General features: G+C 39.5%; 1 protein-coding gene across 3 annotated transcripts in view; it reads right to left on the bottom strand.

Moving 5' to 3' along the window:
• Positions 1 to 9091: 9091 nt before the first annotated feature.
• mtus1b (microtubule associated tumor suppressor 1b) overlaps positions 9092 to 14156 on the bottom strand; it is a 145584-nt gene continuing 140519 nt past the window's right edge. For all 3 annotated transcript variants that reach the window (XM_060823985.1, XM_060823993.1, XM_060824001.1), the window contains one exon: positions 9092 to 12133. In XM_060823985.1, the coding sequence (XP_060679968.1) occupies positions 11917 to 12133 (217 nt within the window). In that variant the 3' untranslated portion in view covers positions 9092 to 11916. The remainder of the gene's footprint in view (positions 12134 to 14156) is intronic.

Genomic DNA, 14156 nt, shown 5'->3' with positions numbered 1-14156 from the left:
AGGTTAGATTTTGATACCAATGCTGATCCCTCCAGGCTAGATTCCATCACTGACCGCAACCAGCATCTGTCCCCACTGCTTTCTCAGTACGGATGCAGGATTCCCCTGTCCTTTTTGTTGGTAAAAATGCAATTGTAAACTGGCTGGATTGCCAGTTGTGATCTTAACTCAGCTATAGGTACCTCAGTGCTGACTGTTGGAGTAATTTAACAGCACTTGAAATGCAATGTCAGAGTGGTGCAGCTAGAAACCTGGGCTGAGAGCAAGAGTGCCAGCAGCAGCTACCATTAACCATAAAGTATAAAATAACTCAAACTTTGAACAACTGGGTAAGTCAAATTGCAGACTTTTTTTTCCCTAAGTATTGACTGCTGTGGAAATAAAAAAAAAGAGGGAGGCAGAGAGTAGGAAACTATAGATTAGTTATTTTAATGTGTCATTGCCCTTGTGTGGCAACCACTGATTCTGGAATGTAAAACATTACAAGCATTTTCCTGTAACTGAAAGTTACCACACATTGAGGTGTAGCTATGCTGAGGCTAGACTTTGATGTGGAATACTTTTGAAGGACATGATATAATGTTTTAAGAATGATGTAGAACTTAAACTGTAACTTCTAGTTTGTGTTTTGTATTTCAAGGAAGGGGAAGACATGGATTTAGTTATTTTCCATTTGTTTTCACAGAGTTGGTGGCGAGGTGTCTGGAGGCACATTTGTTTGCATGTACTTTTTTTGTTGAGATTTGCAGTGAAGACGTGGGGGGGGGTTAGAAGGTTAACGTATTTTTAAAATATTTTAAACTTGCCAGGGACAGAGGTCTAGGAACATTTAAAGAGACAGAAATTTAGAATTGTGGCAATGAGAGAAAAAATGATTGCTGGGAACTTCTAATGGCTCTGCAATTCAAGAAGTAGTACATTTAGCTTGCAGTTTTGCTTTTGATGTGTTGGAGAAATGTCAACTGAAGGAAGATACGTCTGCTGAATTCATGGAAATTTTCAGGAAGGATCCTGGCTGCAATTGTTCCAGAATTCTCGGCATGGAAATAGTAGTAACTCTTCACTAGATGCTTTCATGTTTGTAAGGGCATAGTTTAGAGCTCAACCTCAGTGCAAATTCAAGTGCACCATCCATGCAGTACGGATGGTGTTGGTTCTGATAGTGAAGAGGAGTGAGCAGTTTTCTGATAATCCTGTAGAGAAGCTGCCATCCACTAGGATGTTTCATGAAGGTGGATAGCTAGTGAGGAAAATGGAGAAGTGTTGTTGAGATGGGGTAGCTGTGTTTGCACACACAGGTTCCATCACCCAACTAACATGATAATAAGGACAGGTCAGAGGCTAGAAATCCTGCAGTAAGTAACAACTGACTTTTCAAAGAATGCCCACACTCTAGAACTTGGGAGTCTGGAATGTACAATATTACCCCAAGAATCTGTGCATCATGCAAAAAAAAAGCAGTTTCTTGATTGGAATCCACTATTGCTGCACCACACCTGGCAAATAGAATGCTTAACAACATAACCTGTGGTGGGATCCAAGATGGCGGCGACCCAGCAAGACTGAGTCCACAGTGCTCTACCCAAAACTTGGGAAAAGTGGGCTATCCACCCCCACCACACTCACTAAACCATTTATAATAGTTGTTAACCTTAAATAGTTACCTATTAGTACATTTAAATAGTCTAATACTAGCTGGAAAATGAGTAAAGGGAAGGGAACAGGCGGCTCTAAGAAAGCAGGGACCCCTCCCCCACCCTCTCCCTCTTCAGCTGCAACAAAGGTGTCTTCAGCTACTTCAGGAGATTTACCAATGAAGATGAGCTTTGAGGAGATGTTTGCCAGGTGGGAGGCGAAGATTGATGCTTTTATCGATGAGTCTCGGCAGAGCAGAGAAGCACTATCAGCCGAGCTGCAGAAGCAGGGCAGAGACATTCAGGAATTGGGGTGCCGAGTCAGAGAGGTGGAGTCGAAGGCCGCAGCCTCAGAGACTGGGATAAACTCAACAGCCGACCACATCCGTTTTCTCGAGAATCGAGTCCAGAACCTAGAAAACCACATTGATGACCTCGAAAATCGATGTCGTAGAAAAAATATTCGGTTGTTGGGCCTTCCCGAGCAGGAAGAGGGAGGCCAGCTGACAGCATTCTTAGAGCATTGGCTGCCACAACTTTTAAATCTGCCTGCTGGATCAGGCCAGGTAAGGGTAGAATGGGCCTACCGGGTCACAGTACGTGGGCCCGGCTCAACCCAGCGCCCACGCCCGGTCCTGTTCCAGCTGCAGAGCTATAGGGAGAGGCAGATGCTCCTGGAAGCCTCAAGAAATCTGGGAAAAGATCCCCAAGCTATGACCCACAAAGGATCCAGGATCATGCTGTTCCAGGACTTCTCCCCAGCTTTGGTCCGAAAGAGGAAGGCATTCGATGAGGCGAAGAAGCGTTTAAGGGACTTAAATATCCAGTACTCCTTACGATATCCAGCGACGCTACGCCTTAGCCACGAAGGATCCATATATAACTTCGGATCACCGGAGAAGGCTAAGGAATTCTTGGACTCTCTTAAATAAGCTGTAAGAGATTGTGGACGCTGGTCTGCCTTTCCCATTATTTTGGTTTACATCCCTTCAGCTTTTCTTATCTTTCCCCCTATGTGTGTATGTATATATATATGTTGGGGCGTTTGGTTAATGTTGATGGGGGGAGGTGGTTACCTTATTCTATTTTACTTCTGTTTTTAGGAGCGGGGTTGTTTTTCTTTCCCCTGTTATTTTGTGGTATTATATTTAAGTATTACGTGTTGAGATCGTAATCTTATAGTTATATATGGTATTAATATTCCCAAATATATTTAGATGTGGGTGTGGGTGGGGGTGGGGTGTTCACTGTTAACTCTAGCTTTATATTATATTTGAATTCTCCTCATTTTATTGAGGAACACCTGGGTCAAGGGTGGGGCACTGGTTGGAAGAGGGTAAGATGGACTGTGGGAGAGGAAGTGACGCTCCCTGGGAACAAGGGAGAAAATCTCCAATTCGGAATGTTTTATATTTTTTATACTTAGAAAGAGTTTTTTGTTATATTGTTTTGTGTGTATCAGAGAATCTTTACTTTTGTAAATCTTGTATGCTCCATGCTCGGGATGTTCTAGATAGGGTTTCCCCTCCCGAGGGGTCTCGGATCTGTCCAGATGATTATGGCTGAACAGTCGGTTAAGTGGTGCACCTGGAATGTCAGGGGGAGTAATTCGCCAGTTAAAAGGAAGAAAATATTATCAAATCTTAAGAAGGAGAGAGTTGATATAGCTCTCCTACAGGAGACACACCTGTCGGATAAAGAACACTTAAAATTACGACAGGGCGGATTTGATCAGGCCTTTTTTTCCTCTTTTAATTCAAAAAGCAGGGGAGTGGTTATCCTTGTCCGGAAGAACTTCCCTTTGAAAATTCTAAATCAGATAAAAGACGAATCTGGACGATATATTTTGATTAAAGCCCTCATAAATGGAGAGGAATATGGGATCTTAAATGTATACTGCCCCCCGGCACACCCCTTTAAATTCATAACGGAAGCTTTTTCAAAACTGATGGCCTTTGGTGCCCGTCATACAATTATAGGGGGAGACTTTAATTGTATTATGGATCCGGAAATAGACAGGATTCCCAAGAGTGCCGCTGGAGTATCTCCCAGATCTAGACAACTGGCGGACCTGAATAAAGAATTAGGATTGGTAGATGTATGGAGATGTCTCCATCCACAGGGTAGAGATTTTTCTTTCTACTCTAATCCACATAAATGTCACACAAGAATTGATATGTTTTTTGCCCCATCGATTTTTCTAAACTCTATAGCAACCTGTAAAATAGGTACTATAGCAATCTCTGACCATGCCGCTGTATACATGGAAACTAAGGTAAAGAACAATGGGACATCTGCTCGGCATTGGCGTATGGACCCCTTCCTGATAAAAGATAGCAAATTTTTAAAGTACTTCTCCCAAGAACTTAAAACTTTTTTAGAAATTAATACTGGTACGGCTAGCAATCCGTCAATGATGTGGGAGACCATCAAAGCTTATGCACGAGGTTTGATCATCTCCTATTCAGCGACCCAGAGGAAAATGAAGGGAGAGCAACAGCGTCTGCTCGAAGCTCGCCTAAAAGCAGCCGAAACAACATACGCTGATAGACCTTCTATCACAAAATTGCAGAGGATTACAGCTCTTAGGACAGCTTTAAACACCGCGCTTACTCAAACAGCTAAAAGGGAAATATTATTTGCGAAACAAAGATTATATGAATATGGCGACAAACCGGGTAGATACTTAGCATTTCTTGCAAAGAAAAAGAAAGCCCCTCAAACTATTCCGACCATCAAGGAAAGTACAGGTACCCTGACTCATGATCATAAAAAGATCAATGCGACCTTTAAAGAATTTTATTCTGAACTATATAGATCGCAGGATTGTGAAGATAGGATTAGGAGGATGCAGTCATTTTTTAAAAATTTGACCTTCCCGGGCCTGACTCCGGAACAGGTGTCGGCCCTAAATACCCCTTTAACAGTCCAAGAAATACTTGAGGCAATTAGGCAACTTCAGAGCGGAAAAGCACCGGGCCCGGATGGTTTTCAAGCTGAATTCTATAAAGAATTTACAGGAATATTGGTTGACCCACTTATGGATATGTATAATTTTGCGCATAGTCAGGTCTGTCTCCCGCCCACGCTGAAAGAAGCAAATATTTCTCTTATCCTCAAAAAAGGAAAAGACCCAGAAGATTGTGCATCTTACAGACCAATATCCTTACTAAATGTAGACTTTAAAATTCTCTCAAAAATGTTAGCACTAAGACTAGAAAGGGTACTGCCATATATTATAAAGGAGGACCAGACGGGATTTATTAAGGGCCGCAGATCATCCAATAATATCAGAAGGGTCTTGAATATGATCCAAGCCTGTCATCAGGGAAAGATACCAGGAGTAGTAATTTCATTGGATGTGGAAAAGGCATTTGATAGGGTTGAATGGTCATATTTATTTTACACATTGGAAAGGTTTGGCGTTGGACAGGTGTTTACCAAATGGGTTTCAACATTGTATAATGACCCCAAAGCAGCTGTTATTACTAATGGGTTAAGATCGGATGGCTTCAGTGTGGGTAGGGGCTGCCGTCAAGGATGTCCTCTCTCACCATTGTTGTTTACACTGATAATCGAACCATTAGCAGAAGCCATCCGGACTGATCCTAATATAATGGCCCCGAGGATTGGTACAGGTAAACACAAAATTACCCTCTATGCAGATGACATTCTCTTATTCCTCCGTAATCCTTTAATGTCAGTGCCTCGTCTAATTCAAGTTATTAATACATTTAGTGCATTCTCAGGCTATAAAATTAATTTTTCAAAATCGGAAGCCATGCCAATGGGTGGTCTGGCTATGATACCCCACTTAATGGACGGATCCCCTTTTCCCTTCCGTTGGTCCCTGGAGGGCTTCTTATATTTAGGTATTTTTATCACGCCAGTATTTGATCAGCTGTATAGGGCTAATTTTGTACAATTAATGGAAAGGATAAGGCAGGACCTCCAGCGATGGAGAGACCTTCCGATTTCCTGGCTAGGGAGAATAGCATTAATTAAAATGAATGTTCTGCCCCGTCTCTTATATCCTATGAGAATGCTCCCGCTGATGCTGCCAAGGCTAGCCCTACGTAAATTATATGGCTGGTTGGGCTCCTTTATTTGGAACCATAGACGGCCCCTTATTAAGCTGAAGCAGCTACAGCTTCCACAGGCAAGGGGAGGACTGGACTTCCCAGACTTTAGGAAATATCAGTTAAGCTCCCTACTAAGTTACATAGCTGATTGTGGATCAGATGAAACCCAATCAATTTGGCTGGATATCGAAGCCTCCCAAGTAAAATACCCACTTATTAACATTTTATTTTCAGATAAGAGGAAAATCATTACAGACCACTGTAAAAATCCCATAATATTAAACACAATTAAGGCCTGGAATATAATGCGGTAAAATGAGGGTAACTCACATAAAACATCCCCCCATGCACCAATAGTAGGCGCATGGGGATTCCAACCGGGGATTATAGATGCCACCTTTAAACTCTGGAGATCCAGGGGCATCTCATGCTTAGGGGACCTATTTAAAGATGGGATCCTGATGTCCTTTGAGCAGCTGCGTCTGAAATTCGGAATACCTAATGGGGATCTCTTTCGATACTTCCAAGTTCGAGATTATATACAGAGGAAGACTACATTAATAGATAGTCTTTATAAATCAGACAGAGAACGTAATGTCTTACGACCAGCGGGGGCATCCTCCGTTAGTACTATATACCATTTGCTACATGATGGAGTCTCAGGAGACATGGATGACCTGCTTAAAACATGGGAGCAGGACTTGGGGCTAGAAATCTCTGAGGATATGTGGAATGACATTTGGGAAAATGCTAGAAGAATTGCTATCTGTAACAGAACTCAGGCTATCCAACTAAAGATACTTCATAGGGCCCATATAGCTCCGGCTCGACTGGCAAAATTTAAGGCAGGAGCATCTCCAGTGTGTCCCAAATGCAAAATAGAGGTGGGTACTCTTGTACATTGTCTGTGGACTTGTCAGAAAATCCGCAGATACTGGACTAAAGTGGCAAATACCCTGACAGAAATTTTAGGAACGGAAATTAGGGTGGACCCTGTATCTCTCCTTTTGGGCTTTTCGAACCTCTCATCTCTGGATATGCATGGGAAGAGACTATTTTCTATTCTCTCTTTCTGTGCAAGGAAAAATATTTTGGTGAACTGGGTGGCTGAGGGCCCCCCTGGACTTTCAAATTGGCACAGATTAATTATGGAATATATCCCCCTTGACTTCCTTACAAATATGGTGCACCGAAAGACTGAATTATTTTATAAAATATGGCAGCCCTTTTTGAATTATATAAATGCAGATATTTCGGCTATCCTAACAAGGGCTTTTATTTAGTGAAGATTTCAGACCGGGCTGCTCCGGGGCCCCTTGGGAGAGGAATCCTGCGCGAATACGGGTTTTATTATATTTGATGTTTATACATTCCGAGCATGTAAGAGACTTAGGTATACACTCTGGTTAGTTATAGGTTAGATTAGTAGAAAGTTGAGGTTTTTTTTCTTTCTTTTTTCGTTTCTTTTTTTGTTTTCTTTCTCTTTTCTTTGTTAAATTATGACTATTGTATATATGATTTAATTGTACATCAATGTTTGTATTTGAGAGTTTTGTTTATTTTTGTAAATTTGCAAAAATGTTAAATTTCAATAAAAATATCTACAAAAAAAAAACATAACCTGTTTGACACTACCTTCCAAACTTGACCTCTACCATCCAGAACAGGTACATGACATAAACAACATCTTTAATTCCCTCTCCAAGTCTCATACTACCTAGAAATATATTGTTGCAGATTCAAAATTAATGTCAAAATCCTGAGATTCCCTTATGGTGGACATACCTACATCACAGATTGCAGCTGTTCTCCTCAAGCCTTTAGAGACAGGCAATAAATGCTTGGACAGAAGTGAGCAACCAATAATGTTCTTGTGTTATGTTTAAATGATCCAAACTCCAACTCATTGCTTTCAAATAGGAGGAAAACAAATAATGCTTTCTTTTTCCATTATCTTCCTTCTAAACTGCTTCTGATAGGAAAATCTGACTTCTAACAGTTGCCCTTCAAGGAAAGAGAATTGGTTTTTTGTGTTAAAAAAGACATAGACCTTGCTACACACTATCATCTTTTGGGGAGATATGTAGAGTGGAAAGCTGTATGATACTGACCCTTGACCTGATCAGTGACTCACCAATTCAACCAGAATGACAATAAGCTAAGCAGGATTCTTATGGCACAGTGTCCCTACCTCTGAGCCAGATGGATGGGTTCAAGTCCTATCTGCCCTAGATGAGTGACATGTCTGAACAGCTAGATTAAGTTGATAGTTATTTCCCTTCCAATCTTCAAACAATGTGGTCTTGTTTTTGAAATAAGTTGGGCACCACCCTGAGCACTATCCTGCAAAGAACTGATGCTGTATACTCTCCACTTGCTCACTTTTGTCTGTCATCCAGATGCATTCTATCTTCTAATGATGGAAATCACCAAAAGCCCTCTATTGGGGGTGTTCTCTCATTCGGTTGAGAATCTGGGTGGGGGGTATTTAAATACAGCTATCCAATACAATCCACACTTGAATAGGCTCACTGGGTACCAAGCCACATGTAGCTTTGTGGTCAAGAATATGGGGCTGCAAAAAACTAGTTAGTTCCTTAGAAGAGCCGGATTTTAAAACCTTTGGCTGTATTTTAATTACTTTGGGATAATCTACACATACCCAGTCAGAAGAGGCAGATTGGAGGATCTCCTCACTGACCTGCTTCTGGGTCCACAAGTCCATGCAAAAGATTATGGAGGGGTTGCAGTACCTGACTGACTGCTTCCCTCTTCTGTGGTTACATTCATACCTGTATGTCTATGGAGAGGGAGCACATGGAATCCACCAGCAGAATAGAGGCCTTTCGGGGACTGGTGAACATGATACTTTCATTTGATTTTGGTAGATTTGTTTATACGTTTCTGTTAATCTCAACTTTGCTATTCTGCAGTTTAAGCCATCATTGTTCCTTTTTTCAAAGGAGTAGACAACTCACTGATTGGACTAGACCAAGATTTAAAAGGCTACAAATCATCCTATTTAGTTCTAATGCCTGTATTCCCTACCTCTAAAATGGTAATCTGATGTTTGTTTAAAAAAAGTGCAGCTCACCATAATTTCAAGATACACAAATTCTGAAAGTCTTTTAAAAGCAACCAAAAGTCAATGACATAGCAGATCAGAGGGACACGGAAACAGCTTACACTTCAAGAAATTAAAGCACAATGTTTGATAGAGAAAACAATTACTTTATTCAACAAGGAAGCAACATGTGATAAATATATTGACAATGCATTAAATTTAAAAAGAATGATCACTAACAGACAAAGCACACATCAGTAAATGAAAACGTGTTGCACAATCTTTCAATTAACTTGACAAACTTTACTATAGACTTCTAAAGATATACATGAATAATTTTTCATCTAGATGCACTAATTGTATCAAAATGCCTTCCTATAATATAACAAACTCATTGATTTTAAGGGTAGAGGTTTTATATAATTTGGGTATTAACTACAAAAGTTAGAAATGATCTTCTATGGGTAACCTAGTTGTTAAAATGTTGCAAATACCTAGAACGGTATAACAATCATAACAATATGGAAACTAGCCATTCAGAAAAAAAGTGTTGCTAATTTTATCAAATAATGCAACATTCTTCCAAAAATTGGAACCTCAGTTAAACAAGGTAATTGAGACTCCAACATGCAGAACAAATACTCTGCACTAAAGTAACTGCAGAATGAGCTGCTCAGGAACCATTAGTTTTCAAATTTCTAGCAAGGTTAATGAAACCTCATACTTGTTTTGTAGCTCAGTGAAAGTGCAAATAAAAAACCTCAAAGTTTAAACTGGTTGGGCCAAGGATCTGCAATAATTTGATTAAATCAGACTTGACAGTCTCAATAAGTTTGTCAAAGAAAGATTGGGTTTGGCCTTTTAGAACCAACAGGATAATAGGAAATGTTTTCATTTAAAAGTTGATTTTAGTATTGCAAATTTCACATCAGCATTTCCATTGGGCAATGGTGTAAAATTGCATAGAAATTAAGCTTCCAAACCATGCTCAAATCCAATTGCCTGATGTAGTTCTCAACTCTTCTGCTTAACTGTTTATAGATGAAATTAAATTTTCAATACAGAACTTAACAAAGTTGACTGTTTCATTGAGCATTGGATCCAGTGGAAGAAACTACACCATGACAGAATTTAAAGCGGTCTTATTTTTAAAAACTCATTTTCACCAAGGATATCCTGAGAAACTGTAGCATTTCATATCATGAATGCCAAGTTTGATAGCTTACATGAACATTTGCTATGTCCATTTGCTTTTTTTTTAAAAAAGGAGAACCTATGGCTATACTGAAAGTGTGAACAGTGTGCCATAACATAGCTGATAAGACAAAATGGGAGCAAGCATCAATTTGCAAGGGTAACAATGTATACATCAGCAGTAGCAACATGTGGATGTACAACAGAGGGGTCTATTCACAAATGCATCACTCTAGCAAAGATGGACATGAAACCAAAAATAAATCTTGATACAATTTGAACCAGCTTCAGCTGGGCTGGTTTGGAATGCAACCTAATTGAAAAACCTCAAGTCTTAACATCAAATTATGTTCTAGGGACAAAATTATTTTAAAATAAAAAGTGATGAAGGACTCATTTGGTCAAGTTTTCTTCACTGGTGTCACAATAGACAAAGACAAAGGTGTACAAGCTTCTGGTGATCCACATTCACACACTACTGAGCTGCCAGGATCACAATCAATGTTCAGTAAATTGCACAAGTCAAATTGCTCTTATAAACAGATCTTAAGATTAATCCATCAGAACAACAGGATACAATCTGTTATGAAACTCCAGGTTATCAGATGTAAAAGAAATTAAGTGCAAATAAGATTACATTGCCTTGGTTTTGGGACAGAGTTACGAAGGTGTCTGGGATTTGCATGTCGGTCTAAGTTCAGATGCCACTGAGAATATTGGTGAATGGGAAAAGATAAAAGGACAATAAAGACAGGTAACCCAGATTGCTACAGAAATCAGTTCAACTGTTATCAGAATTTGACAAGTTACGTTTTGCTTACCTTTCTCAACAGCAGAGCATTACAAGGTTGTGAAATAGAGGGCCAAAACACAGATACTAAAGGTGCAAGTATATAGCAACATGAACATTAATAATGATATAAACATGCTCTCAAAATTTCATAATAGTTTTCAAGGCAGTCACTGTCCAACAGATTTTCACATTGTAAAAATGCCAAGTTCATACAATTGTAACTGAAGCCAAGAACTTGTGACCAAATGAATATTTAGAGTTGTAATCTTCATAACCAGCATGTATCTTTGCAGAAAAATATTCAAAAAGCAACTGAAGGACCATCTGAACACAAAAAAAAATGGAATATCTACTTTGTGGTCAAGCAGATTCGCTCATTATGCTAAAAAATCCAATTTTTTTCCCCATAGCGTGAGCTCTCTCTGTGGTCTTGGGATACAAGTGCTCCACTTGCACTACTAGTTAAATGCAAAACTTCCATATTGCTCAAGTGCTTAGATTGACAACAGAGTGTTCTTAAGATAAAAACAGTTAACTCCATGGCGCTACATTTTCTCAGCTTGTGAGAGATCAAACATTTATAGATACAGGCACCTGCATAAACCTAACACTAATCAAGGACCAAATTCTGCACAGAGATCCTCTGACACATTGAACAAAGCATGGAGATGAGAATATTTAGATAGATTTGGCCTACTTAGTTTATGCCATATGTTGTGCAACTTCAGACAGCAACATTAGTCCTCATTCTATTTTCTGGGAAAAGACTCTAGCAGCAATTTGCTTGCGAATAGGGAAGGCAACCCCAATACTTCAGTTTGATTTTAATCACTCAATTCACAAAATAAAAATCCTTTTCAAAAATCAATGAGGAAAACTCAATTTGTCAAATATAATCTACTTGCCCTGAGTTTACTTGTAATAGGCAAAAAGGCGAAAGCAAGATTCTTGCTGTGTTAATTAAGTGCTGTTGTGCAACATATTCTATATACAGAGTCTCATATACAATTAGAAACACTCAAAGGAAGTGTTCTCAACCCATATAATTAGGACAATAGTTTGTATGTCATGGTCAACATCCAGTAGCCCTTGTTTGTCATTATAGCCAGCGATCTCAAAGTCATTTTGAGTGTTATTCATTTGGGAGTGTCACCTTGGTGATGATGTAGGGCTAGATGAGGACGACCCTGGGGCTTTGGAAGGCTGAAAGGATAAAGGGGATGTTGGTGACAACTTCTTAAGACCAAGAACATCGCCATTATGTAGCTTCCACAGAAGTTCTTCATTTTCCATAGATAAGCGCTTGTTCACTTTTGATTCTTTCTGTAGTGATTCTTGTAAAACAACCTGTTCAGTCGAGAGTTGCCTGCAAAAATAAAACATGAAAATGCATTTTGATTTAAAAACAAGCTTTTGCTGATTAGGGAGATAAAACCAACGCAAATTAATTCATGGCCCCGTCTGTCAGTATATCTCCACATTTAGTGACATGAGAAATCAGAAGAATTTACTATATAAGCAGCATATGTAGCTTGGAATATCACTTTGGGAAAATCTTTGCAATAGAGTCATACAACATGGAAACAGACCCTTTGGTCCAACAATAACTTATAATACATTTGCAACCAATGCACTCAGACTGTTAACAGAATTTTACAAGATTATTTTTTAAAATTACAGAAAAACTGGAGATGTGTATAAAACACAGTATTTGAAAAGCATACAACAGCCTTAAAAACCTCTTGTAAACATTGCATAAAACTACCTCCCCGTACTTGAACAGCAGTTTACCACTACAAATTTATTTCACTCATGGGAGATGGACAAAAAATGCTGGCTCAGCCAATAGCAGCCATCACAAAGTACCCTCAAGCTGATGAATTGCCTTCTTGAAGCTATTAGGGAGGAAGTTCCAGGATTTTGTCCAAATGACCTGAAGGAACAGTGTCTTACAAGCAGCTTTGTGAATTTCCACAATCTTTTGTTGATTTACACTGCTGCTGTTGAGCATCGTTGAAGAAAACGAATCCTGGTGAATGTGGTGCCAATCAAGTGGGCTTTGTCCTGATGGTGTCAAGCTTCTGGAGTGTTTTTGGAGCTGCACCCATTCAGGCAAGAGGGGAGTATTCCATTACACACTTTGTGCTTCGTAGATGGTGGACAAGTTTGAGAGAGTCAGGTCGTGAGCTACTTGCTAAAGTATTCCCGGCCTCGGACCTGAACTTTTACTCAGTATATTTATGTATAGAGTTCAGTTCATTTTCTGATCAATGGTAACCTCCAGATGTCGATAGTGGGGGAAATTCAGTGATGGTAATGCCATTGAAATTAATGGGTGAAGGAAAAATCATCTCTTGTTGGAGATGATCATGTTCTAGCATTTGGGTGGCATGAATATCATCTGCTACTTTTCAGCCCAAGCCTGGACATTGCCCAGATTTGCTGCATTTGAACATAGACTGCTTCAGTAACCGAAGCTTTGAAAATTGTGCTAAACACTGACTGTTGGTCGTGAGTCATCTCCACTCCAGTTTGCAACCATCTTGTATGGCAAGTATGACCCCAACCTGAGAGCTACACCCTCACCCTCAAATTCCCAAGGCTTCCAGTTTAGCTAGATCTCTTCAATTCCATACTTCATCCAACGTGACTTTGATCTCAAGGATGTCACTCTCACCTCACTTTGCATTTCAGCTCCTTTGTCCATACTCGATCAAAGGCTGTAATGAGGTCAGAATGTAACGTGCAGCCTTTGTGGAACCCAAACTAAAGTATTAATGAGCAAATATTACTGAGGAGGTGCTGCTTGATGTCACCAACAGTCCTATGTTCCATTAATTGACTACATTACACAAATGGCTCATTGCACCAAGTGCAGTAAATGAGCTTGATCAAGGATTGACTAACAAAGAATTTAGTTAAATGGGTCATTTTTAAGCTGGCAAACTGTAACTAAGAAAATGCCATGTGCATAAATAGTGAAGATGCAACTTTTACAAAGAATGTCAGTGACTTGCTTGAAGGGCCAAATATTTTGTAATTAAATTTGCTTACAATATAGAGGGAGGAAAGGAAGTTTGTATTCTCATGCTAAGGTTACAAAATGGACCTGCTGAAAATTTGGCAGACAAGATAGGACAGAAAATCAGGATAAGCCTATTTACCATGCTCTGCATTCTTAGAGTTTATTTGAAACAGGTAGATGCATATAGTTGGCATGTGCAAACTGGTGATGGGATTTCCTCAACAGCACACTTGCACAATGGTCAAAATCCAATTTAAGAGAGAATCAGCCCATTGATTAATCATTGGTATACCATTTTGCCATATTATCCAAATGCATAACCATGAAATAAAATTGATAATTTTCCAATCATAGATGTACAGCA

Source organism: Hemiscyllium ocellatum, chromosome 1, assembly GCF_020745735.1.
Source record: "Hemiscyllium ocellatum isolate sHemOce1 chromosome 1, sHemOce1.pat.X.cur, whole genome shotgun sequence".
Lineage (NCBI taxonomy): Eukaryota > Metazoa > Chordata > Chondrichthyes > Orectolobiformes > Hemiscylliidae > Hemiscyllium > Hemiscyllium ocellatum.
Note: the sequence above shows the minus strand (reverse complement) of the source record. Positions and strands in the feature narration are given on the sequence as shown.